The 27,865-nt window shown below is 37.7% G+C and overlaps 5 protein-coding genes across 14 annotated transcripts; 4 read left to right on the forward strand and 1 right to left on the reverse strand.

Annotated features, from left to right (window-relative positions):
* Nucleotides 1-434: 434 nt before the first annotated feature.
* LOC135611058 (receptor-like protein EIX2) lies at nucleotides 435-3,542 on the forward strand. The gene has a single exon (XM_065106318.1). It carries the CDS (start codon nucleotides 474-476, stop codon nucleotides 3,468-3,470), a length of 2,997 nt encoding a protein of 998 aa, XP_064962390.1. The 5' UTR covers nucleotides 435-473; the 3' UTR covers nucleotides 3,471-3,542.
* A 4,164-nt stretch (nucleotides 3,543-7,706) lies between these two features.
* Nucleotides 7,707-17,731, forward strand: LOC135611059 (receptor-like protein EIX1). Of its 10 annotated transcripts, none has more exons than XM_065106328.1 (6): nucleotides 7,707-8,093; nucleotides 8,227-11,983; nucleotides 12,161-12,222; nucleotides 13,622-13,733; nucleotides 15,352-15,593; nucleotides 15,764-17,731. In XM_065106328.1, exons 1-2 carry the CDS (start codon nucleotides 7,978-7,980, stop codon nucleotides 10,757-10,759), a joined length of 2,649 nt encoding a protein of 882 aa, XP_064962400.1. In that variant the 5' UTR covers nucleotides 7,707-7,977; the 3' UTR covers nucleotides 10,760-11,983; nucleotides 12,161-12,222; nucleotides 13,622-13,733; nucleotides 15,352-15,593; nucleotides 15,764-17,731. The 10 variants fall into 10 exon arrangements, with proteins under 10 accessions (XP_064962400.1, XP_064962393.1, XP_064962394.1 ...); XM_065106321.1 differs by having other exon boundaries at nucleotides 7,709-11,983; nucleotides 15,764-15,849; nucleotides 15,922-16,765; XM_065106322.1 differs by having other exon boundaries at nucleotides 7,709-11,983; nucleotides 15,778-15,849; nucleotides 15,922-16,765.
* LOC135608814 (putative disease resistance protein RGA3) lies at nucleotides 15,153-16,269 on the reverse strand. The gene is made up of 2 exons (XM_065101861.1): nucleotides 15,859-16,269; nucleotides 15,153-15,716 (listed from the first exon to the last, which is right to left on the reverse strand). Exons 1-2 carry the CDS (start codon nucleotides 16,267-16,269, stop codon nucleotides 15,153-15,155), a joined length of 975 nt encoding a protein of 324 aa, XP_064957933.1.
* A 221-nt stretch (nucleotides 17,732-17,952) lies between the features above and the next one.
* Nucleotides 17,953-23,204, forward strand: LOC135611061 (receptor-like protein EIX2). The gene has a single exon (XM_065106329.1). It carries the CDS (start codon nucleotides 18,123-18,125, stop codon nucleotides 21,096-21,098), a length of 2,976 nt encoding a protein of 991 aa, XP_064962401.1. The 5' UTR covers nucleotides 17,953-18,122; the 3' UTR covers nucleotides 21,099-23,204.
* A 595-nt stretch (nucleotides 23,205-23,799) lies between these two features.
* On the forward strand, nucleotides 23,800-26,912 carry LOC135611062 (receptor-like protein EIX1). The gene has a single exon (XM_065106330.1). The coding sequence runs from the start codon at nucleotides 23,805-23,807 to the stop codon at nucleotides 26,823-26,825; it is 3,021 nt and encodes a 1,006-aa protein (XP_064962402.1). The 5' UTR covers nucleotides 23,800-23,804; the 3' UTR covers nucleotides 26,826-26,912.
* Nucleotides 26,913-27,865: the final 953 nt, after the last annotated feature.

The following is a 27,865-nucleotide window of genomic DNA, read 5'->3' on the forward strand; positions in this document are numbered from 1 at the left end:
ATAATTGTGTTGGTGTGAGATGATCCACTGTGATCATGTGTACAATTTTCCTCCCAATTGATGGAATCATGGTTGTGGTAATAATTGTTTTCAGGTGTATGAAAAAAGACATCGATCTGTTCTGTGAAATTTCTTGCCAGTTTCTATGCACTACCGGTGCCAGAAATATGAAAATCTAATTAAATACCTTAACGAATTTAGCTGCCAGTATTGTTGTTTTTCTAGTTTCTAGGACTCATTTTAGTCATTACAAGTATATGACAATGGATTTGCTCAGCAGAACATCATGGACACCTTCTATCATTGTCAACCTAGAAAATGGATTGTTGACTTACTGGCTTGACCTTGAATTAGTGCTCATCCACACAGAAGAATGGACTAACAGATGAATGGAGGATAGAGATCTTGTCACTCCATATTATATACAAGTAGATACCTGCATTGTGATGCACCAGCAACCATAACCCAAATCCATGACTACAGACAATGTCTACGTTCTCTTCTTCTTATTGGCCTTCCTATGCATTCAACTGATAAAACCCAACGTCTGCGACGGAGCTCTAACCTCAGGCTGCATCCCTGCAGAAAGAAGTGCTCTACTTGAGTTCCAACAAGGCCTGAAAGATCCTACCAACAGGCTGTCCTCTTGGGTGGGTGAAGACTGCTGCAAATGGGAGGGTGTGACTTGCAGCAATCATACTGGGCATGTCGTCAAGCTGGACCTCCAGAATCCGCATCCTTTGTCCGATTTTGGTGACGAGCCATACAACAACTGGACCTTAGGAGGTGAGTTGAGGCCTTCTTTACTTGGTCTGAAGCACCTAAAGTACCTGGACCTAAGCACCAACAATTTTGGAGGCATTAATATTCCAGAATTCGTGGGGTCATTACATCGACTCCGATATCTTAACCTCTCCAGTGCTGGATTGGGTGGAGTCCTGCCTCACCAGTTGGGTAATCTCTCCAATCTGCAGTATCTAGACTTGTCCAATGACTTGGATCACAGTTTTGTGGTTCCGGTCAATGAATTTAGCATTGGTGATGCACTGTGGATTTCTCACCTTTCTTCTCTAACGTATCTCAACCTGAATAACGTTAACTTTCAAAATGGTGCTCACTGGCTGGAAGCTCTGAACATGCTTCCTTCTATTGTCGAGATATACTTATCTCTCTGTAAAATTCAAAGTGTTCCTCGCTCTCTTCCACAAGTAAATTTTACATCACTGTCTGTTCTTGATTTATCTGAGAATTTCATTAACTCTACATTACCCCTTTGGTTATTCAACATAAGTGGCCTCGAGCACCTTGATCTCAGTGCGAACATCCTTCAGGGTAATATTCCACCATCCTTTGGTAACTTGGCTTCCCTCAAGGGCCTTAATTTAGCTTACAATTTCCGTCTTCAAGGAGGAATACCCACTTCCTTTAAAAATCTGTGCAAGTTACAGAATTTAATATTGTCAGGCATTAATATCAATAAAGATTTATTAGGACTCGATGAAATTTTTTCTGGTTGCATCAAGATGAGCTTAGAGATTCTGGAACTATCGAGTACGAATATTAGTGGGCAGCTACCTGAATGGTTATTTCAACTCAAGAAGCTTAAATCACTCCAGTTGGTGCGAAATCTGATTTCTGGTCCTATTCCTGTATTAATTGGACAACTAGCATCACTTCAAGAGCTCTATCTTGCTCAAAATCAGTTGAATGAAACAATACCAGAAAGTGTGGGGTGGCTATCTCAACTAGTCGTTTTGGACCTTGAGCACAACTATTTGGAGGGTGTAATGTCTGAGGCTCATTTTGGAAACCTTACAAAATTAAAATACTTAACTTTATCGTCCAACTCCTTGGCTCTGAAGGTCAAGAGCAATTGGATTCCTCCCTTCCGGCTTGAATCCCTTTGGATGGGCTCTTGCAGACTGGGTCCTGAGTTCCCTGCATGGCTTCAGTCGCAAAGAAATATTTCAGAAATTGCTATGTCTAATGCTAGTATTATTGATGCTATGCCAAGCTGGTTTTGGAGCTTAATTTCCACAGCAGAGTACGTGAAAATCTCCGGCAATCAGATCAGCGGCCACGTACCCAATTTATTGCATTTAAACAACTTCGTCGATTTGGATTTAAGTTCAAACTACTTCGATGGTCCTCTTCCGTATTTTCCTCCTGGAATGATATTTTTAGATTTGTCAAACAATTCATTCTCTGGAACAATTTCACGTGGCATCATCATGAATATGCCTAACCTCATATATTTATCGCTTTCGGAAAATAATTTAAGTGGCCAAATTCCCTTCTCTATATGCCAACTGCAGGTCTTGTGGGTTCTTGATCTTTCGAAAAATATGTTTTCAGGAGAGCTCCCCAATTGCTGGAATAATTCTTCTAGTATTGCAGTTATGGATTTTTCAAGCAACAACATTTCTGGAGTTATTCCTGAGTCAATATGTTCCATAGCATCGCTTAAGTCGTTACACTTGAGCAATAACAAACTATCTGGAGGGTTGCCTTTGTCCATGAAAGATTGTAAAGAATTATTTCTTCTTGATGTCGGTCATAATGATTTGAAAGGTGAAATTCCAAACTGGATAGGTGAAAGTTTAACTCGTCTGAAGTTCCTCAAACTGCGATCAAATATGCTGGATGGAGATATTCCTCAAAATCTTTCAAGATTAAGTGCTCTTCAAATGCTGGACCTTGCAGATAATGAGCTGTCGGGAACTATTCCAATGAGCTTTGGAAATTTTACTGCCATGAAAGTTTTAGGAAAGCTTTCGAGTTGGAAGATTGATGAAATTAGGTATACGGAGCATATGTTTATAACAATTAAAGGAAACACTCTAGACTATGACAAGTCGCTTTCGCTTATAAATATCTTGGACCTCTCGGATAATAACTTATTTGGAGGAGTACCCGAAGAACTCACAAGTCTTTCCGGCTTAATCAGCTTAAATTTATCTGGAAACCATTTCACAGGAGAAATCACTGAAAATATCAATAAATTACAACAGTTGGAGTCTCTTGACTTATCAAGGAATAACTTTTCTGGCACAATTCCTTCAAGCCTCGCTTCCCTGACTTATTTAGCTCACTTGAACCTCTCATACAACAACTTGTCAGGGGAAATTCCACTTGGTAATCAACTTCTGACCTTCGATGATCCATCTATTTATATTGGCAATCCTGGTCTTTGTGGGCTTCCTCTGAATCAAAGTTGCAAAGACAATGAAACAGCACATGGTCAAAGTAATCCAGATGATAGAGATGAGAATGAGATGATATGGTTCTACACGAGCATGGCACCAGGATTTGTTGTTGGTTTCTGGGCAGTCTGGGGTACCTTAATACTTAACAAGAATTGGAACCTTTACTACTTCCGATTTATAGACAACATGCTTGACAAAGTATATGTGTTTACCGTACTGAAAGTTTCTAGGATCAGAAAATGTTGTTATTTCCAACAAGGATGATAAATTTGAACATCAATATCTGCTGTATGAGAGTTCTATCTCGTTAATATCATATCATCAGCTTGAATAAAATTTAATACTTCTGAATACTTCTGGACTTGTATACAAGTAAGTCATGCACTCGCAATTTTGATCATTTCTGTCAAGATCTCAGTACCATACGAAGTGTTCTAATTCTGGGGATTGCCAGAAAGCTTGCACCTTTTAATTAGTTTTTCCAAAATAGACACCCCTTTTTTAGTTGTTCAGTTTGGCAGAAATGAAAGGAGGTTAAAACTTTTACGAAGATATACATAGAATTTATGGTTTTATTTTCTTTCTTTCTTTTTCATCCTCTATTTTCCCAAGTTCATAGTATCTACTTTCATCAAATGCATTTGCATGTCTTGTTCTACCCAAGCATTACACGTCAAAACTGACACAATTGCGATCACAAGTTCGGCTGCAAAAGATTTGACCACCTTATTCGATTAATTTAACTCTTATTGAACTTATTCACAGGTGTTTCTACCATACGCTACTCTTGTTTATGTAAATCCAGTGTCAGTATATCTAAAATCAGATTTCATTTTACATTACTAAATTTTTCTAGAGATCAAGGTTTAAATGATCATTAACCCTCCCTACAGGCCACATTGGTGAGACCCTCTCAAGCAAAGGTACGTCTTCTTCTAAATCTCTTCGAAGATTAAATTTATTTCACATCAAAGAGCTTCCATATATTAGTGCAGTCTGAATTTTGATATAGAATAACTTGTCATCACGGTCAAGATACTCGAATTCTGCCCAAAATAGGACAGCCTGAGTTAGAGCAGGAGTAGCTTGGATCTGAATTGCATGTACACTGGAATAGCTTGTGATGGTTTCGTATGTGCTTTGTATCTTTCAAAGTTGTGGTGCTCTCTAAGAGCAAATAAGGTTCAGACACAAGAGACATGTTGTATTTGAGATGTTACTTGTGCTTCATGCTTCTTGCGCCCATGTAGAACTTTAAGGGGATCTCTTGTTGCATGTTTAGTCTTACTGTAAGTTTGTGTCCTCCAAACTGTACATTGCTACAACTATCCGACTGAAGAAGCTATGGATGCATCTGCAGTTGCAACAGATGGGGCTGTTTAATATGATCTACTCATGTAATGATCCTCTTGTTTGAGATGCTTGTCTTTATCAATCGAATACATATTGGTTGCATCATAAGCTCAAGTCCACCAAATGTGCAGCTGCATGATCTTCTTGGATCTCAAGCTCAGATCTTTTCAGTTGATGAGTCTCCCATTGATGGGGGACATGCTGCAGGTGATGGAATTGGGCCGAAGAGGCTTTCACATCCACGTCAATGTGACAAGGATGATCTGTGCATGCAGGAATAATCCATTTATGATCAACAGAGTGTGGCCCCTCTCCGAGCCGCTCACAATGAAGTTTGCCATGGATTCTGTGTCATGACTCGGGATGTAGACGAGCTTCATTCGATTACCTGTTGCCATTAGCACTCAAACGTAAGCAAAGTTCATAGGAATGTAATTCTTGGTTCAAACTGTTTTGTAGACGCAAAACAAAGAAGAGGTGTTACATCAACATTTTCTTATGGATCTAATTATCACCCTCCATAAATAAGAGTGATTAAGATCAGGAGTGAATCGAGATTAATAATTTTTCTAGTATCCAATAAATACAAAATTATGTATTTTTATTTAATTATAGACATTATCTTGTACAAAACTCGAGAATTGATTTTAAATAATTGTTATTATTTTTATAAATAAAAATATATATTGCTCAAAAGATAATGTGTTATTTATAGAAAGGTTAGTTTGACTAGAAATCCCACCACGAGAGATTTCTTGAAATATATTAAAAATTAATTATTTCGATCATCTTGGCTAAACAAAAAAATGTTGGTAAAAGGAAAACTTAGGTACTAAGACATCAAGTTGGTATCATCAGCAAGATTTGTATAAATTAGAGAGTCCAATACACAATCAAAACTGGAAATTTAAACTTTAGAATTACAATCCGTATTGTTATATTTCACATATATGTTATTCCCAATTTATCAAAGGACCATTCATATTTAGATCAGGATCGATGCCCTTCAATTATAATTGTAATTGTAATTAGATCTATCTATTCCTTACGACCTAGCTCCGATTAACATTTTATTTTGGGTCATGATTCGAGGAGCACGTAACAAAAGACATTCACAAGCTTCGAAACATCAATTACTCTCATGTTTGTTCTTGAATTCTACAACTAGAAATCTGATCGTAATAAATTTTAAGTGCCAAAAGGAGACGTTTAAAGATAAGAGAATGAATATTATTATTTATCTTTTTTTAAATATATTGAAAACTAATTATTTTGACCATAGAGTTGGTATTATCAACAAAATTTGTATAAATTAGAAAGTCTTGTACACAATAAATTTAAAAATAATTTCAAGGAGCAAGATTTGAGTAGCCTTTGTGGATTTGAGTAGAAGGTATAGATTTATTATTTATGGAAATAGAACTTATTGGTGAAATCGATAGGAAATATACTCATTGGCCTTATAGAGAATCAAAAGATTTTTTTAAAAAAACTAAAAAACATAAGTGGTCAACTAATTAGTTTCATAATTTTCTTTCCGTGTGTTGTTCTATGATTTGTTATTATTATTGTTATAGATGAGAAGGTATGATATAAGAAGACTATAAATATGGTTTAATTGTTAATAATTCATAAATACTAGGTCGTATCTAATACTATTTCTTATTTATACATGTCAACGGCTCATATTAATTTTTTCTGTATCGTTCTAATTTTATTAGATGTTTCTGAGTTATACTGGATTTTGACGAAGATATTAAGTGAAAGAGTCGGTAATATCCTGATTTATCTTACGGATATGAGTAAGATTGACTTATAAAGATATGATTGACTTGCTATTATTAATTCGAACTTAAACACTTTAATCAATGGTTTGAGTTTTAATAGCTTATTAGTTTGTTAAGAGTATCGACACGGAGATACATGATTAATCTAGTCTCACACAATGATAGAGTGATGCATAGTTAATCCCTTTATGCAAGATTTACTTTTTTAACATGAGATGATCATTGTTTTCTTTGTTTTTCATGAGTAAAGTTAGCAAGTTCTCGAAGATAAAGAAAAAAAAAATTGACGAGAGGAACAGTAGCAACAGATTCTGATCACAACCTAAGATTCAAAGATGATGCAACCTTGCTGTTGCAATAGTAGATGAGACACTTGCTTTTGTTCGCAATCGTCAGTCTTCCTTGGTCTTTCTATTGAAAAGTACAAGGAAACAACTTGGCTCTGTTAGCTGGGATTTAAGGTCTTCCTTCCTCTTGTTCAGTTGCATTATCATGTCAATTTCCAGGAGAGTTTCCCAGCGACTGCTGATCGCTGTCTTTTTGGTGACCACAAATCTTGTCTTTCTTTTATTCGTGTTAATAATGGTTGTCTGATAGCTACAAATTTCTCCTATTTAGCAGTTCTCAGGAAATTCTCAAAACCTTCACATTCAAGAAGATGCTGGAGTCTTTAGATGAAAGCTATTCCAACTTTGGGACTCGTCAAAATCAGAAGTCATAGTTGACTGACTTGGGGATAGACAACAATATGAAATGAAGAACAAGTGCATGATATTGGCAGACAGCCTAATAGTTGAAGATTTCTTGGTCTACTCTTTGAATCCGTCAGTTGAATAGTTTCAGACTAATGGAGGATGATCCAAACAGGGCATGATAAGATTTTGTGTATTGCAAGCTGTCTACCGCAGATTTCTCATGATTAATCTTAAGATAAGCTGCGTATTTTTATTATATGTAATCTAAGATAATTGTGTTGGTGTGAGATGATCCACTGTGATCATGTATACAATTTTCCTCACAATTGATGGAATCGTGGTCATTGGTAATAATTATTTTCAGGTGTATGAAAAAAGACAAATCGATCTGTTCTGTGAAATTTCTTGCCAGTTTCTATGCACTACCGGTGCCAGAAATATGAAAATCTAATTAAATACCTTGACGAATTAAGCTGCCATTATTGTTGTTTTTCTAGTTTCTTGGACTCATTTTAGACATTACAAGTGTATGACAATGGATTTGCTCAGTAGAACATCATGGACACCTTCTATCATTGTCAACCTAGAAAATGGATTGTTGACTTACGCGCTTGGCCTGGACTTAATGCTCATCCACACAAAAGAATGGACTAACAGGTGAATGGAGGAGAGGGATCTTCTCAGTCCATATTATCTACATACCTGCATTGTGATGCACCAGCAACCAGAACCCCATTCCATGGCTACAGACAGTGTCTACGTTCTCTTCTACTTATTGGCCTTCCTATGCATTCAACTGATAAAACCCAACGTCTGCGACGGAGCTCTAACCTCAGGCTGCATCCCTGCCGAAAGAAGTGCTCTACTTGAGTTCAAACGAGGCCTGAAAGATCCTACCAACAGGCTGTCCTCTTGGGTGGGTGAAGACTGCTGCAAATGGGAGGGTGTGACTTGCAGCAATCATACTGGGCATGTCGTCAAGCTGGACCTCCACAATCCGCCTCCTTTATCTTATGTTGGTGGCGAGGCATACAACAACTGGACCTTAGGAGGTGAGTTGAGGCCTTCTTTACTTGGTCTGAAGCACCTAAAGTACCTGGACCTAAGCATGAACAATTTTGGAGGCATTAGTATTCCAGAATTCATGGGGTCATTCCATAATCTCCAATATCTTATCCTCTCCAGTGCTGGATTGGGTGGACTCCTACCTCACCAGCTGGGAAATCTCTCCAATCTGCAGTATCTAGACTTATACAATGACATTTTTGTGGCTCCGGTCCATGAATTTAGCATTGGTGATGCACTCTGGATTTCTCACCTTTCTTCTCTAAAGCATCTCAACCTGAACAGTGTTAACTTTCAAAATGGTACTCACTGGCTGGAAGCTCTGAACATGCTTCCTTCTATTGTGGAGATATACTTATCTGACTGTGCAATTCAAAGTGTTCCCCTCTCTCTTCCACATGTGAACTTTACATCACTGTCTGTTCTTGATTTGTCGGATAATCTCATTAACTCTACGATGCCCTCTTGGTTATCCAACATAAGTGGCCTTGAGCACCTTGATCTCAGTTACAACAACCTTCAGGGTAATATTCCACCGACCTTTGGTAACTTGGCTTCCCTCGAGGAACTTAATTTTAATAACAATTCTCTTCAAGGAGGAATACCCACTTCCTTCAAAAATCTGTGCAGGCTGCAGAATTTAATATTGAGAGCCATCGATATCAGCAAAGATTTGTTAGAACTCGATGAAATTTTCTCTGGTTGCATCAAGATGAGCTTAGAGAGCCTGGACTTATCCGAAACGAATATTCGTGGGCAGCTGCCTGAATGGTTATTCCAACTCAGGAAGCTTAAATCACTCCAGTTGGAGCAGAATCTGATTTCTGGTCCTATTCCTGTATCAATTGGACAACTAGCATCACTCCAAGAGCTCTATCTTGGGGTAAATCAGTTGAACGAAACAATACCAGAAAGTGTCTGGTGGCTATCTCAGCTAGTCGTTTTGGACCTTGGGCACAACAATTTGGAGGGTGTAATGTCTGAGGCGCATTTTGGAAACCTCACAGAATTGAAATACTTAATTTTGTCGTCCAACTCCTTGGCTCTGAAGGTCAAGAGCAATTGGATTCCTCCCTTCCTGCTTGAATTCCTTTGGATGGGCTCTTGCAAACTGGGTCCTGAGTTCCCTGCATGGCTCCAGTCGCAAATAAATATTTTCGAAATTGATATGTCTAATGCTAGTATTATTGATGCTATGCCAAACTGGTTTTGGAGCTTAATTTCCACAGCAGGATCCGTGAGTATCTCCGGCAATCAGATCAGTGGCCACGTACCAAATTTATTGCATTTAAACAACCTCATCGAGTTGGATTTAAGTTCAAACTACTTCGAGGGTCCTCTTCCGTATTTTCCTCCTGGATTGGAATTATTAGATCTGTCAAATAATTCATTCTCGGGAACACTTGACATCATCATGAATATGCCTTACCTCACATATTTATCGCTTTCAAAAAATAATTTAAGTGGCCAAATTCCCTTCTCTGTATGCCAACTGCAGGCCTTACAGGTTCTTGATCTTTCAAAAAATACGTTATCAGGAGTGCTCCCCAATTGTTGGAATAATTCTTCAAGTATTGTAGTTATGGATTTTTCAAGCAAAAACATATCTGGAGTTATTCCTAAGTCAATATGTTCCATAGCATCGCTTCAGTCGTTGCACTTGAACAATAATAGTCTATATGAAGAGTTGCCCCTGTCCTTGAAAGATTGTACGAAATTAGTCATTCTTGATGCTGGACATAATGATTTGAAAGGTGAAATTCCAACTTGGATTGGCGAAAGTTTAACTAGTCTGAGGTTCCTCAATCTACGATCAAATATGTTGGACGGAGATATTCCTCCAAATCTTTCAAAATTAAGTGCTCTCCAATTTCTCGACCTTGCAGATAATAAGCTGTCGGGAACTATTCCAAGGAGCTTTGGAAATTTTACTGCCATGAAAGTTATTGGAAAGTTTTCCAGTAGGATGACAGATGCAACAAGTTACGAGGAGCAGATGCTAGTAACAACTAAAGGACAAACTCAAGACTATGAGAAGTCACTTTCGCTTATGAATATTTTAGACCTATCGGATAATAACTTATCTGGAGAAGTACTCGAAGAACTTGTGAGTCTTTCTGGCTTATTCAGTTTAAATTTATCTGGAAACTATTTCACAGGAGAAATCATTGAAAATATCAGTAAATTACAACAGTTGGAGTCCCTTGACTTATCAAGGAACAACTTTTTTGGCACAATTCCTTCAAGCCTTGCTTCCCTGACTTATTTAGCTCACTTGAACCTCTCATACAACAACTTGTCAGGGGAAATTCCACGTGGTAATCAACTTTTAACCTTCAATGATCCATCTATCTATATTGGCAATCCTGGTCTTTGTGGGCTTCCTCTGAATCAAAGTTGCAATGTCAGTGAGACAACACGAGGTCAAAGTAATCCAGATGATAGAGATGAGAATGAGATGATATGGTTCTACACGAGCATGGCACCAGGATTTGTTGTTGGTTTCTGGGCAGTCTGGGGTACCTTAATACTTAACAAGAATTGGAACCTTTATTACTTCCGATTTATAGACAACATGTTTGACAAAGTATATGTGTTTACCATACTGAAAGTTTCTAGGATCAGAAAACGTTATTGTTCCCAACAAGGATGATAAATTTGAACATCAATATCTGCTGTATGAGAGTTCATCTCATTAATATCATATCGTCAGCTTGAATAAATTTTTTACTTCTGAATACTTCTGGACTTGTATACAAGAAAGTCATGCACTTTCAATTTTGATCATTTCTGTCAAGATCTCGGTACCATATGAAGTGTTATGGGGATTGCCAGAAAGCTTTCACCTTTTAATTAGTTTTTCTAAAATAGACACCCCTTTTTTAGTTGTTCAATTTGGCATAAATGAAAGGAGGTTAAAACTTTTACCAAGATATAGATAAAATTTATGGTTTTATTTTCTTTCCTTTTTCTTTTGATGTCCAAACCAGAAGTTTAAAAGATCCCTTTTTTTTTTCTCAGTTTATAGTATCTACTTTCATCCTCTATTTTCCCAAGTTTATGGTATCTACTTTCATCAAATGCATTTGCATGTCTTCTTCTTCCCAAGCATTACACGTCAAAACTGACACAATTGCAATCACAAGCTCTTTTGTAAAAGATTTGCCATCTTATTCGATTAATTTGACTCTTAATGAACTTATGCATAGATGTTTTATATCATACATTACTCTTGTTTATGATCTACTCATGTAATGCTCCTCTCGTTTGGGATTCTTGTCTTCATCAATCAAATACAAATTGGATGCATCATAAGCTCAAGTCCACCAGATGTGCAGCTGCATGATCTTCTTGGATCTCATGCTCAGATCTTTTCAGTTGATGAGTCGCCCATTAATGGCGGACATGCTGCTGCAGCTGATGGAATTGGGCCGAAGAGGCTTTCACATGCATGTCAGTGTGACAAGGATGATATGTGCACGCAAGGATGATATATGCAACTTGATGTAGTTTTTGATGGTCATTGGTTTCTTGCTCGGAACGAATTCTTGAAGCTAATGAAGTGTATTTTCCTTCATCGTTCTCGACTTAATCCTTTGTTTTCTGTCAAGTCAAATGAGATGGACAGATCAATTAGCCCCCAGATTGGACAACTATCATCATATTGTATCTGCTGATGGTGCTGATGCCTCGAGTGTTAGGAGTTTTTGTAGTTTGTGGGGGAAGAAAACTTTTTCTCTGCGAGTGTGGGTGGTGATGATTGATGATGATCATCATCTGTTGTATGGCTTCCGATGCAGGATGCCAGGGGAAATGATGTGGATCTTAGCATTTAAAAAGGGAAGGTCTTGCTGATTGTCAATGTTGCATCTCAATGGTACTGCAGCTCTATTAAGTTTGTTTCTGTTCTTCGAGTTACATAGTAACATATGTTAGAAGGTTTTGATTGTCTGAGATTGTTACAATTTCTCAACATTGTTCACTTTCTTAAAATTTAAAATATATTGATAATGTATCTGTCCTTGTTCTTATCTAAATCTCTTACCTGTGTTAGTGGGCTGACTAACTCAAACAACATGGAACTGACTCAGCTATATGAGAAGTAAAAGGACAAAGGTATGCAATTCTGAACTTAATTGGCTTATTTTGGTTTTTGTAATCAGGACAACTGCCTATTCTTACCAATTAATACCTTATAATCAGATCTTGTTAAAGAAATATTTCTCAACAAACTTTCCAAGAGTACTTAACACTATTCAATAGATGAAAATTGGAGGAATTTATAATCCCGATCCATGTTGTGTCATCATTTTGAATCCATTCCTATTGAATTGGCACTTTCTCCATCACAATAACTGGGCAGAGACTTCTACAATAGCTAGCCTTAGAACTTTTTTTTTTGGCATCTGCTGATACATGAACCAAACAGAAAAAGAATATGCTTTTTTATGTTGATTCCCTAGTTATAAGATAAGCTGAGACCTATTTGGCCAATATTTTCCACATACTTCTTTATTACTAGAGGCTTCAGGAGTCTTGTATCTTGTATTTCAATTTTTTTAAGAGCTGGATTTGTCTCAATTATTATGCAACTTGGACTGTGGTGTCAATTGAAAGACCATGACAAACTAATTAATAGTGCACAAATTATGGCTCAGTGGCTGTAGCTTTTCTTTTATGAGAAGGGATAAAATGGAGCAGCAGTGAGAGCAAGAAAGAAGGATTTAATTGACATTTTTTAGTGAACAAGTTAATCCTTGGTTGGTGGTGAAAAGACAAGTTTCATGGTGAAGTAACAATTTTTGCAAGGATGTGTTTATCTTTGGCTATCATATTTTAGTTTATGTAATTGTTGCAGAATCTTTATTTGCACCATTATTCACATTGCTTGAAGGGATTGCTATTATCACACAGCATCTTAGCATTAAGAGAACATTTTAAGGGTGGCATTGGACGCCAAATGGAAATCAAATTGATCTTTGTTTATTAATAAAATCATGTGCGTTTGTTGTTCTTTAGAAACTTTAATGCTCCTGATTTCATTTGAGACTTTGTAAACCTGGGATTAGCACAAGTCTCTACAATACGCCAACAGCTTTTTTGTTACTAGGTTATTTGTAATATTAAGGAACAGATATCTTGTTTCTTTGGCTGAGCTGCATGTTCTTACACTTGTTAAATTCTCTTTCCTGATCCTTTTTTCATCGACTATTTTCTAAATCTTGGATCATAAAACTCAAATAGAGTGAAGATAATTAAAGTGAACTTTATCTTCTAAAACAGGCTTTTGCTTATTATTAAGATGATTCAGATAAATTCTGCAATTCAAAATTGCAGCTTTCGACACCCATAATTGTCCACGAGAAGCATATGAAATAGAATTGAGGTGTATAAATCTGCCTGTTCTCACTATCCATCATGAAGTAATTTTATCTAGAAAGGAGAGCCAAATTTATGCAGTCATGAAATTTTTTGTTCTCATATTTCTTCTACGATGATTGTTTAAATGGCACAGATTTTGAGATTCTGGCTTTTCCATGCAACCAATTTGCTGGGCAAGAACCAATGAGGAGATTGTTGAGTTTGCTTGCACTCGATTCAAAGCTGAATATCCGATATTTGACAAGGTAAATTATTGCTTTTTTTATTTTCTCAATTTCTGGGTTTATCCCTTCGATAATCTTCTGTAGGCAAATCTCACAGCTAAACCATACTTGACCTGTGTTTACCCCAATATAAATTGATTTTTTTTGTTTTTATCATATCATTATGTTTGAGAGAAACCTACTCAGTCGCTTGACTTTCTAGTTGCAATTAATTTTCTTCTATAGGTCGATGTGAATGATCAAAATGCTGCACCCATATACAAGTTCTTGAAGTCGAGCAAAGGTGGCATTTTGGGGGACGGCATAAAGTGGAACTTCACTAAGTTCATGATGGACAAGGATGGTCGTGTTGTAGGTCGCTATGCCCCAACCACATCCCCTTTGAGCATCTGAGGTAAACCCAAAGCTCCCTCGCCTCATCCCTCTTACCCTTTGTCAAATCGTATTCGATATACTCGATGGTGCCAACAATATACCATCATCTAACGATTGATCTTAAATAACTTTGCAGAAGGATATCAAGAAGCTTTTGAGGCCTTCATAAATTACATATGCTTGCAGCCTCTGATCTTGCTTGCAGACTGCTGTAGTACATATGACTATGGCTAAAGTGTCAATTGCTTCAAAGATAATATGTTAATCACAGAAAGCGTAGTCTAATTATATATCCGACCACGGGAGATTTCAAATATGTAATTAAGGATTCGGGAGACAAGAGAATGAAAATTATAATTTATATATTCATGAAATATGTTGAAAATTAATTATTTTGTCCATCTTGGCTAAATAGAAGATGTTGGTAAAAATAAATTTGTATAAATTTGAGAGTTTCTTACACAATTAAAAATAGAAATTTAAACTTTAGAATTTCAATCTCTGTTATTATTTTTGACATATATATTTCTCTTACTTTATCAATACACCATTCATATTTAGATCAGGATGGATGTCCTTCAATTATAATTGTAATTGTATCTATCTAAACCTTACATTAAATAGACCTAATTAACTTCTTATTTTCGGTTACTGTTCGAGGTGGATGCAATAAAGGCCTTCACAAGCTTTGAAATGTCAATTACCCTCGAACCTCCATGTTCGTTCTTGAATTCTACAACTATATTTACATGGTACCATTATCAACATTAATAAATAAATTTTATAGGATCGACGTTTTGTTGCACAAGAGCATATCATTTGCGTTAATTCATAAAAATAATTTAGAATTACGAGAGGGACATATGATTTGACCTTAAAATTAAGATCTTATACGAAAGTTTTTTTCTAGAAATCCAGATTTGGCCAACTCTTTTTCAAATTAAAACTTTATATGTAAAAATATATGAAAAAGAAATCAAATTTACAGGAATATTAACAATGCTACGATATATATATATATATATATATATAGCGCAGGTGTATAATATTTTTGTATAGCATGGCTTAAGATATTGTGACAAGTATTTGGTAGCTTAAGCTGACAGCATCCGAAATGTATCCATCCACACCGGTGGATTCCCATGCCTCACTCTGTAAAATAGCACTCCATTTGCTTCTGTCAGTTTCTCTTGACAGTCTACACCCCAAAGCTATAGCTGCCATGGGCAAGCCTGTGCATTTGTTGACGACATACATCTTGTAGGGATCAACATCAACCATTGCATTCCGATCTCGGGCCAATGCATATTGACAAACCAAACACCAGCATTCATCATTCGATAGTCCCTCCAAATGGTAAGGGGGTGAGGTTGCCATGAAGTTAGCATCTTCTTCGATTCTGGTGGTCACTATTATTTTACTTCCTTGAGCACCGGAGTACAAGAAGTTTTTTATCCTCTCCCAGTCCTGTGGGCTCATATGCCAAACATCATCCAGAACAAGCAGGTATCTCCTCCCACTCAGCTTCTTTCCAAGTTCTTTCTGAAGATTGTCAAGGCTGACAAAGTCACACCGAAAACCATCGATGGATTCAATGATGGTCTTCGTAATGCTCCTTGTATCAAAATCCTGAGACACATAAGCCCATAGTCTAAGCTCAAAATGGTTCTTCACAGACTCATCATTGCAGACTAGTCGAGAAAGAGAGAGTCGTCTTCCCGATACCAGGCATCCCAAAGAAAGGAATCACTGTGATGCTACGGTCAGTCACCTCAGCCAATGGCAGCAACATATTTTTTATCTTTCGCATATCACTCTCACGACCGAGAACCAGGGAAGGAGTTAGCGAGGTGGTCTGATAACTCTGCTGCCTCAGGGGTGCACTGCGCTGAGTCAATTCAGATAAGGGGCATCTCCTTGCTATGGAATCTAGTCTGTGTTCTCTGTCCTTTACCCTGATGCATATTTCTCGATTGAACAGTTCGCGCTTAGGGTTTATGGGGGCCAAGAAATTGCGCACCGAAGCATATTTGATCAGCTGACGGCGTTGGCGTTCGGTTGCCACCTCGTCCAAGATATCATTTGCATCATATGCAGCCTGGCTGAGCTCATTCAGCAAATGCTTCACCGCGTTCCTAATCTGTTGCCTCTCCTCTGCATCATTCAGTACAGCTTGAATCATGGCGACGGAGCTCTGCAGCTTTTTTAGTTCAGCATCAAGGCCCTAGGCTGTTTGCCGTTCCTGCCACAGTTGAACCAAATTGGAAGCCAACAGTGGTATGACACCCGAGTGAAGCTCCATTGAGGAACGTTTCTGAGAAGCTTCTGAAAAAGAAAAAGATACAAGATAACTGAGAAAAAAGATTTAGGGCTTTTGTTAGAACTGTTGTATGACAGCCAACAGAATTCTGGGCTTGTGAGGAGATGGTAGCTGAGCAATCACACATTGTGAAGGTGTGGTTAGAACTGCTTTGCCATTAAGATGGAGTTTTGGAGTGCTATTTTACAGAGTGCTCAGATTGCCATTAGCTGAGCAATCTCCTTGAATCTTTATCATATAAGGGAGTGCTCAGAGTGTCGCGATGCTGGTACTAAGGGTTAACTGGTCTATCAATTTTATTAAATTCAAATTATTTATCAAAATATTTAAATAAAATTTATATTAGTACTTCCATTAATCTCTGTAAGTCTATCTTAGTCTTGTCTAATTCCGACGTGGGATTAATAGGGATATTACAAGCTCCCGCACTTAAGTCTTAGATGATCATGTTTTTCTTCCTTTTAGTTAGCAAGTTCTTTGAAGATAAAAGGAAACAGAAAATTGAGTTTGATAGCGTTTTAGAATGCAGGGACTTGAGAAAAGAGGAATGGTGGCAACAGATTCTGATCACAACCTAAGATTCAGAGATGATGCAACCTTGCTGTTGCAATTGTAGATGAGCAACTTGCTGCTTTTGTTCGCAATCGTCAGTCTTCCTTGGTCTTTCAATATGGTCTTTCTATTGAACAGTATAAGGAAGCAACTTGGCTTTGTTAGCTGGAATTTAAGGTCTTCCTTCCTCTTGTTCTGCTCGGTTGCATTGTCATGTCAATTTCCAGGAGAGTTTCCCAGCGACTGCTGATCGCTATCTTTTTGGTGACAACAAATCTTGTCTTTCTCTTATTCGTGTTAATAATGGTTGTCTGATAGCTACAAATTTCTCCTATTTAGCAGTTCTCAGGAAATTCTCAAAACCTTCACATTCAAGAAGATGCTGGAGTCTTTAGATGAAAGCTATTCCAACTTTGGGACTCGTCAAAATCAGAAGTCATAGTTGACTGACTTGAGGATAGACAACAATATGAAATGAAGAACAAGTGCATGATATTGGCAGACAGCCTAATCGTTGAAGGTTTCTTGGTCTACTCTTTGAATCCGTCAGTTGAGTAGTTTCAGACTAACGGAGGATGATCCAAACAGGGCATGGTAATAATATTTTGTGTATTGCAAGCTGTCGACCGCAGATTTGTCATGATTAATCTTAAGATAAGCTGCGTATTTTTATTATCTGTAATCTAAGATAATTGTGTTGGTGTGAGATGATCCACTTTGATCATGTATACAATTTTCCTCCCAATTGATGGAATCATGGTTGTGGTAATAATTGTTTTCAGGTGTATGCAAAAAGAAAAATCGACCTGTTCTGTGAAATTTCTTGCCAGTTTCTATGCACTCCCGGTGCCAGAAATATGAAAATCTAATTAAATAGCTTAACGAATTTAGCTGCCATTATGGTTGTTTTTCTAGTTTCTAGGACTCATTTTAGACATTACAAGTATATGACAATGGATTTGCTCAGTAGAACATCATGGACACCTTCTATCATTGTCGACCTAGAAAATGGATTGTTGACTTACAGGCTTGACCTTGACTTAATGGTCATCCACACAGAAGAATGGACTAACAGATGAATTGTGGAGAGACGTCTTCTCACAACATATTGTATACAAGTAGATAGCAGCATTATGATGCACCAGCAACCACAACCCTAGTCCATGGCCACAGACAATGTCTATATTCCCTTCTTCTTATCGGCCTTCATATGCATTCAACTGATAACACCCAACATCTGCGACGGAGCTCTAACCTCAGGCTGCATCCCTGCCGAAAGAAGTGCTCTACTTGAGTTCAAACGAGGCCTGAAAGATCCTGCCAACAGGCTGTCCTCTTGGGTGGGTGAAGACTGCTGCAAATGGGAGGGTGTGACTTGCAGCAATCATACTGGGTATGTTGTCAAGCTGGATCTCCACAATCCGCATCCTTTCTCTGATTTTGGTGACGAGCCACACAACAACTGGATCTTAGGAGGTGAGTTGAGGCCTTCTTTACTTGGTCTGAAGCACCTAAAGTACCTGGACCTAAGCATGAACGATTTTGGAGGCATTAATATTCCAGAATTCATGGGGTCATTCCATCAACTCCAATATCTAAACCTCTCCAGAGCTGGATTGGGTGGACTCCTGCCTCACCAGCTGGGAAATCTCTCCAATCTGCAGTATCTAGACTTGTCCAATGATTTCGTTCCCAATTCTTTTTCTGTGGTTAAGTTCAATGAATTTAGCATCGGTGATGCACTCTGGATTTCTCACCTTTCTTCTCTAAAGCATCTCAACCTGAATAGTGTCAACTTTCAAAATGGTACTCACTGGATGGAAGCTCTGAACATGCTTCCTTCTATCGTGGAGATATACTTATCTGAATGTGCAATTGGACGTGTTCCCCTCTCTCTTCCACATGTGAACTTTACATCACTGTCTGTTCTTGATTTGTCAGAAAATTTCATTAACTCTACGATGCCCTCTTGGTTATCCAACATAAGTGGCCTTGAGCACCTTGATCTCAATGGGAATTTCCTTCAGGGTAATATTCCACCGACCTTTGGTAACTTGGCTTCCCTCAAGGAACTTAATTTAGCTTACAATTCTCTTCAAGGAGGAATACCCACTTCCTTCAAAAATTTGTGCAAGCTACAGAATTTAATATTGCCAGGCATCAATATCAACCAAGATTTGTTAGAACTTGATGAAATTTTTTCTGGTTGCATCAAGATGAGCCTAGTGATTCTGGACTTATCCTACACGAATATTAGTGGCCAGCTGCCTGAATGGTTATTCCAACTCAGGAAGCTTAAATCACTCCAGTTATCGCAGAATCTGATTTCTGGTCCCATTCCTGTATCACTTGGACAACTAGCATCACTCCAGGAGCTCTCTCTTGAACAAAATCAGTTGAATGAAACTATACCAGAAAGTATGGGGTGGCTATCTCAGCTAGTTTCGTTGGAACTTGAGCTTAACTTTTTGGAGGGTGTCATGTCTGAGGCACATTTTGCAAACCTCACAAAATTGAAACACTTATATTTGTGGTCCAACTCCTTGACTCTGAAGGTCAAGACTGATTGGCTTCCTCCTTTCCAGCTTGAATCCCTTCGGATAGGCTCTTGCAAACTGGGTCCTGAGTTCCCTACATGGCTCCAATCGCAAATAAATATTTCAGAAATTGATATGCCTAATGCTGGTATTATTGATGCTATGCCAAATTGGTTTTGGGGCTTAATTTCCACAGCAGAGTATGTGATTATCTCCGGCAATCAGATCAGTGGCCACGTACCCAATATATTGCATTTAAACAACCTCAGCTGGTTAGATTTAAGTTCAAACTACTTCGAGGGTCCCCTTCCATATTTTCCTCCTAGATTGGAATTATTAGATCTGTCAAACAATTCATTTTCAGGAACAATTTCACTTGCCATCATCATGAATATGCCTAACCTCCTATATTTATCGCTTTCCGAAAACAATTTAAGCGGTGAAATTCCCTTCTCTGTATGCCAATTACGGGCCTTGGAGGCTCTTGATCTTTCAAAAAATATGTTGTCAGGAGAGCTCCCCAATTGCTGGAATAATTCTTCTAGAATTGACGTTATGGATTTTTCAAGCAACAATATATCTGGAGTTATTCCTGAGTCAATATGTTCCGTATCAACACTTCGGTCGTTGCATTTGAGCAATAATAGTCTATCTGGAGAGTTGCCTTTGTCCTTGAAAGATTGCAAGGAATTACTCCTTCTTGATGCCGGACACAATGGTTTGAAAGGTGAAATTCCAACCTGGATAGGTGAAAGTTTAACTCATCTAGAGTTCCTCAAACTGCGATCAAATATGTTGGCCGGAGATATTCCTCCAAATCTTTCAAGATTAAGTGCTCTTCAAATGCTCGACCTAGCCAATAATGAGCTGTCAGGAAATATTCCAAGGAGCTTTGGAAATTTTACTGCCATGAAAGTTATTGGAAGGTTTCCAAGTTTGATCGCATATTCAATTGAAGGTAGTTATAAGGAACAGATGCTAGTCACAACTAAAGGAAACACTCTATACTATGATAAGTTACTTTCGCTTATGAATATCTTTGACCTATCAGATAATAACCTATCTGGAGGAGTACCTGAAGAACTAACAAATCTTTCTGGCTTGTTTAGCTTAAATTTATCTGGAAACCATTTCACAGGAGAAATCATTGAAAATATCAGTAAATTACAACAGTTGGAGTCTCTTGACTTGTCGAGGAACAACTTTTCTGGCACAATTCCTTCTAACCTCGTTGCCCTGACTTCTTTGGCTTTCTTGAACCTCTCATACAACAACTTGTCAGGGGAAATTCCACGTGGTAATCAACTTTTAACCTTCAATGATCCATCTATCTATATTGGCAATCCTGGTCTTTGTGGGCTTCCTCTGAATCAAAGTTGCAATGTCAGTGAGACAGCACGAGATCAAAGTAATCCAGATGATAGAGATGAGAATGAGATGATATGGTTCTACACGAGCATGGCACCAGGATTTGTTGTTGGTTTTTGGGCAATTTGGGGTGCATTGCTATTTAACAAGAATTGGAATATTTACTATTTTAGATTTATAGACAACATGCTTGACAAAGTTTATGTGTTCACCAAAAGACGTTGTTGTTCCTAGCAAAAATAATAAATTTGAGCATTAATACGAGAGTTCGTCTCATGAACATAATATCATTATCTTGAATAAAATTTCTTCTTCTGAATACTTGTACACAAGTAAGTCATGCAATCTCAATTTCAGATCTCAGTATCATGTGAAGTGATTTAATTTTGGGCATTGCCAGAAAGCTTCCAACTTTTAATTAGTTTTTCCAAAATAGACATCTTTTTTTAAGTTGTTCAGTTTGGCAGAAATGAAAGGAGGCTAAAACTTACACGAAGATATGGATGGCATTTATGGTTTTCTTTTTCTTTCCTTCTCATTTGGGGTTGAAAACAGAAGTTCAAAAGATTCCCCTTTTTTTCTCGGCATTCATCCTCTATTTTCCCAAGTTTATAGTATCAACTTTTATCAAATGCATTTGCATGTCTTGTTCTTCCCAACCATTACACGTCAAGACTGATACAATTGATATCACAAGTTCTACTGCAAAAGATTTGGCCACCCTTATTCGATTAATTTGACTCTTATTGAACTTATGCACAGGTGTTTTTGTCATACATCACTCTTATTTATGTAAATCCAGTGTTAGTATATCTGGAATCAGGTATATTAATTTTGTAAGCTAACATTTTGTAAAGTGCTAGTATATATGTAAAGTGTCGGAATTTTGAAAGCTAAAATTCTAAATTATTGATCAAAATATTTAAATTAAAATTATAATGGTACACCCATAAAAGTCTTTCTTTGTCTTGTCAACTTTTGGCATGAAATTAATCAGGATATTATAAGTTCCTCACTTATGGCTTAACTTTCCGTGTCAAGGTCTAACGTAGCCCAGATCTAATTCTAATATGATGCATGTGAGACGTTGCCCAATGGTAGCTTTGTACCATGACGAATCCTCTGAATCCATCTACCGATAGCTATTTCCTATTCGAGCCCTCTTATTATGCTCCAATTATAGGTTGGTTTTAATATCATTTATCGATTTATGCATATCATCCTTTCATAGGAGTTATATTTTCTTTATATCATTCTAATTTTATCGAATATTTCTAAGATATGTTGAATCTTAACAAAGATGTCAAACAATTAAGTATAGGAGTATGTAACATCCCATTAGTCTAATATCACAAGTAAATAAAACTCACAAGTAAATAACACTAAGATAAACATATAGAGGTTTAATGAACATACTATTATTAACTTTACTTTAAACACTTTAACCAGTCGTTTGAATTTCTCTATATGCATGATCTGACTTATCAACATGAGATTATCATGTTTTTTTATATTTCATGAGTTAAGTTAGTAAGTTCTTCGTGATTAAAAAAACAGAAAATTGAGTTTAACAGAGTTCTAGAATGTATGGACATGAGAAAAGAGGAATGGTGGCAACAGATTCTGATCACAACCTACGATTCAGAGATGATGCAACCTTGCCGTCGCATTAGTAGATGAGCAACTTGCTTTTGTTTGCAATGGTCAGTCTTCCTTGATCTTTCAATTGAAAAGTATTAGGAAGCAACTTGGCTCTGTTAAAGTGTCCCTTCGTCTTGTTCTGCTTAGTTGCATTATCATGTCAATTTCCAGGAGAGTTTCCCAGCAACTACTGACAGCTGTCTTTTTGGTGGCCACAAATCTTGTCTTTCTCTTATTCGTATTAATTATGGTTGTCTGACAGCTACTAATTTCTCCTATTTAGCAGTTCCCAGGAAATTCTCAGAACCTTCACATTCGAGAAGATGCTCCAGTCATTTAAAACTCTTGTTAGGGTTCTTGAAGAGTTTTCTTTAGATGAAAGCTATTCCAACTTTGGGACCATCAAGATCAGGCATCATGGTTGACTGACTTGAGGATAGACAACAATATGAAATGAGGAGCAAATACATGATATTGACAGATAACCTAACAGTTGAAGGTTTCTTGGTCTACGCTCTTATCCCATTTAATGTTTATTGGAAGTAGAGATCCAACTGATGGATTGAAACATGTCTTTGATAGCTCTCTATGCACTCTTCTCACAACCCACAAGATTGTGGTAGTTGGTTTTCTTATAAGGTGTATGTACTGATACAATTGGTATTTGGAATCTTTGTATGGTAATGGAGGTTTTGTGTATTTGAATGTGTCAGTTGAATAGTTTCAGACTAATGGAGGATGATCCAAACAGGGCATGATAATAATATTTTGTGTATTGCAAGCTGTCGACCGCAGATTTCTCATGATTAATCTTAAGATAAGCTGCGTATTTTTATTATCTGTAATCTAAGATAATCGTGTTGGTGTGAGATGATCCACTTTGATCATGTATACAATTTTCCTCACAATTGATGGAATCATGGTCATGGTAATAATTGTTTTCAGGTGTCTGCAAAAAGGCAAATCGACCTGTTCTGTGAAATTTCTTGCCAGTTTCTATGCACTACCGGTGCCAGAAATATGAAAATCTAATTAAATACCTTGACGAATTAAGCTGCCATTATGGTTGTTTTTCTAGTTTCTTGGACTCATTTTAGACATTACAAGTGTATGACAATGGATTTGCTCAGTAGAACATCATGGACACCTTCTATCATTGTCAACCTAGAAAATGGATTGTTGACTGACTGACTTGACCTTGACTTAATGCTCATCCACACGGAAGAATTGATTAACAGATGAATGGAGGAGAGGGATCTTCTTACTCCATATTATCTACAAGTAGATACCTGCATTGTGATGCACCAGCAACCAGAACCCCAATCCATGGCTACAGACAATGTCTACGTTCTCTTCTTCTTATTGGCCTTCGTATGCATTCAACTGATAAAACCCAACGTCTGCGACGGAGCTCTAACCTCAGGCTGCATCCCTGCCGAAAGAAGTGCTCTACTTGAGTTCAAACGAGGCCTGGAAGATCCTACCAACAGGCTGTCCTCTTGGGTGGGTGAAGACTGCTGCAAATGGGAGGGTGTGACGTGCAGCAATCATACTGGGCATGTCGTCAAGCTGGACCTCCAGAATCCGCATCCATTCTCTGATTTTGGTGACGAGCCATACAACAACTGGACCTTAGGAGGTGAGTTGAGGCCTTCTTTACTTGGTCTGAAGCACCTAAAGTACCTGGACCTAAGCATGAACGATTTTGGAGGCATTAATATTCCAGAATTCATGGGGTCATTCCATCAACTCCAATATCTTAACCTCTCCAGAGCTGGATTGGGTGGACTCCTGCCTCACCAGCTGGGAAATCTCTCCAATCTGCAGTATCTAGACTTATACAATGACTTGGATCCCAATTTTGTGGTTCGGGTCCGTAAATTTAGCATTGATGATGCACTCTGGATTTCTCACCTTTCTTCTCTAAAGCATCTCAACCTGAAGAATGTTAAGTTTCAAAATGGTACTCACTGGCTGGAAGCTCTGAACATGCTTCCTTCTATTGTGGAGATATACTTATCTCTCTGCAAAATTGGAAGTGTTCCCCTCTCTCTTCCGCATGTGAACTTTACATCACTGTCTGTTCTTGATTTGTCCTATAATCGCATAAACTCTACGATACCCTCTTGGTTATTCAACATAAGTGGCCTTGAGCATCTTGATCTCAGTGTGAACTTCTTTCAGGGTAATATTCCACCAGCGTTTGGTAACTTGGCTTCCCTCAAGGGCCTTAATTTAGCTAGCAATTCTCTTCAAGGAGGAATACCCACTTCCTTCAAAAATCTGTGCAAGTTGCAGAATTTAATATTGTCGGGCATCAAAATCAGCAAAGATTTGTTAGAACTCGATGAAATTTTTTCTGGTTGCGTCAAGATGAGCCTAGAGGTTCTAGGCTTATACCGCACGAATATTAGTGGGCAGTTGCCTGAATGGTTATTCCAACTCAGGAAGCTTAAAGCACTCCAGTTGGAGCAGAATCTGATTTCTGGTCCTATTCCTGCATCAATTGGACAACTAGCATCACTCCAAGACCTCTCTCTTGCTCAAAATCAGTTGAACGAAACTATACCAGAAAGTGTGGGGTGGCTATCTCGACTAGTTTATTTAGACCTTGGGAACAACAATTTGGAGGGTGTAATGTCTGAGGCGCATTTTGGAAACCTCACAGAATTGAAATATTTGTCTTTGTCGTCCAAATCCTTGGCTCTAAAGGTCAAAAGCAATTGGCTTCCTCCCTTCCGGCTAGAATCCCTTCGGATGGGCTCCTGCAAACTGGGTCCTGAGTTCCCTGCATGGCTCCAGTCGCAAATAAATATTTCAACAATTGTTATGTCTAATGCTGGTATTATTGATGCTATGCCAAACTGGTTTTGGAGCTTAATTTCCACAGCAGAGTACGTGAGTGTCTCCGGCAATCAGATCAGTGGCCACGTACCCAATTTGTTGCATTTAAACAACCTCTACGAGTTGGATTTAAGTTCAAACTACTTGGAGGGTCCTCTTCCAATTTTTCCTCCTGGATTGGAAGCTTTAGATCTATCAAACAATTCATTTTCTGGAACAATTTCACTTGCCATCTTCATGAATATGCCTAACCTCATATATTTATCATTTTCAGAAAACAATTTAAGTGGCAAAATTCCCTTCTCTATATGCCAACTGCAGGCTTTGGTGGCACTTGATCTTTCAAAAAATCTGTTGTCGGGAGACCTCCCCAATTGCTGGAATAATTCTTTAAGTATTTCAGTTATGGATTTTTCAAGCAACAATATATCTGGAGTTATTCCTGAGTCAATATGTTCCATAGCATCACTTCTGTCATTGCACTTGAGCAATAACAGTCTATCTGGAGAGTTGCCTTTGTCCTTGAAAGATTGTACACAATTAATCCTTCTTGATGCTGGACATAATGATTTGACAGGTGAAATTCCAATTTGGATTAGTGAAAGTTTAACTCGTCTAGAGTTCCTCAAGCTACGATCAAATATGTTGGCCGGACATATTCCTCCTAATCTTTCAAGATTAAGTGCTCTCCAATTTCTCGACCTTGCAGATAATGAGCTGTCGGGAACTATTCCAAGGAATTTTGGAAATTTTACTGCCATGAAAGTTATTGGAAAGTTTCCAGGTTTGATCACAGATGCATTTGAAAGTGCTTATGAGGAGCAGATGCTTCTAACAGCTAAAGGAAACACTCAAGAATATGGCAAGTCGCTTTCTCTTGTGAATATCTTGGATCTCTCGGACAATAACCTATTTGGAGGAGTACCCGAAGAACTCACAAGTCTTTCTGGCTTATTTAGCTTAAATTTATCTGGAAACAATTTAACAGGAGAAATCACTGAAAATATCAGTAAATTGCAACAGTTGGAGTCCCTTGATTTGTCAAGAAATAATTTTTCTGGCACAATTCCTTCTAGCCTCGCTACACTGACTTATTTGGCTTACTTGAACCTGTCATACAACAACTTGTCAGGAGAAATACCTCTTGGCAATCAACTTCAGACCTTCAATGCATCTAGCTATATTGGCAATCCTGGTCTTTGTGGGTTTCCTCTGAATCAAAGTTGCAAAGACAATAAAACAGCACAAGGTCAAAGTAATCCAGATGATAGAGATGAGAACGAGATGATATGGTTCTACACGAGCATAGCACCAGGATTTGTTGTTGGTTTCTGGACAGTCTGGGGTACATTGATACTTAACAAAAATTGGAACCTTTATTACTTCCGATTTATAGACAACATGTTTGACCAAGTGTATGTGTTCACCGTACTCAACATGTCTAGGATCAGAAGACGTTGTTTCCAGCAAGAATGATAAATTTGAACATCAATGTCTGCTGTATGAGAGTTCATCTCATGAACATCATATCATCAGTTTGAATAAATTTTCTTCTTCTGAATACTTCTGGACTTGTATACAAGTAAGTCATGCACTCTCAATTTCGATCATTTCTGTCAAGATCTCAGTAACATATGAAATGTTTTAGTTTTGGAGATTGCCGTAAACTTCCTCCTTTTCATTAACTTTTTCCAGAATAGATGCTATTTTTTTAGTTGTTCTGTTTGGCAAAAATGAAAGGAGGCTAAAACTTTTACAAAGATATGGATGGAATTTATGGTTTTCTTTTCTTTCTTTCTTTTTCATCCTCTATTTTCCCAAGTTTATAGCATCTACTTTCATCAAATGCATTCGTATGTCTTGTTCTTCCGAAGCATTACACGTCAAGACTGACACAATTGCAATCACAAGTTTTGTTGCGAAAGATTTGGCCACCTTATTCAATTAATTTGACTCTTATTGAACTTATGCACAGTATTTTTACCATACATTACTCTTGTTTATGTAAATCCAGTGCCAGCATATCTGGAATCAGATTTTATTTTATATTGCTAAAATTTTCTAGAGATCAAGGTTTAAATTATCATTAACCCTCCCTAGAGTCCACATTGGTGAGAGCCTCTCAAGCAAAGGTAAGTCTTCTTCTAAATCTCTTCAAAGATTAAATTTATCTCACATAAAAGAGCTTTCATATATTAATGCAGTCTGAATTTTGATATAGAATAACTTGTCATCACTGTCAAGATAACGCGAATTCTGCCCTAGAAGGACAGCCTGATTTAGAGCTGGAGTAGCTTGGATCTTAATTGCATGAACACTGGAGTTGCTTGGGATGGTTTAGTATGTGCTCTCTAACCTTCAAAATTGTGGTGCACTCAAAGAGCAAATAAGGTTCATACACAAGAGACTTGTTGTATTTGAGATGTTACTTGTGCTTCATGCTTCTTGCGCCCATGTAGGGATCTCTTGTTGCGTGTTGAGTCTTACTGTACGTTTGTATCCTCCAAACTGTACAT

Source organism: Musa acuminata, chromosome BXJ2-4 (genome assembly GCF_036884655.1).
Source record: "Musa acuminata AAA Group cultivar baxijiao chromosome BXJ2-4, Cavendish_Baxijiao_AAA, whole genome shotgun sequence".
Lineage (NCBI taxonomy): Eukaryota > Viridiplantae > Streptophyta > Magnoliopsida > Zingiberales > Musaceae > Musa > Musa acuminata.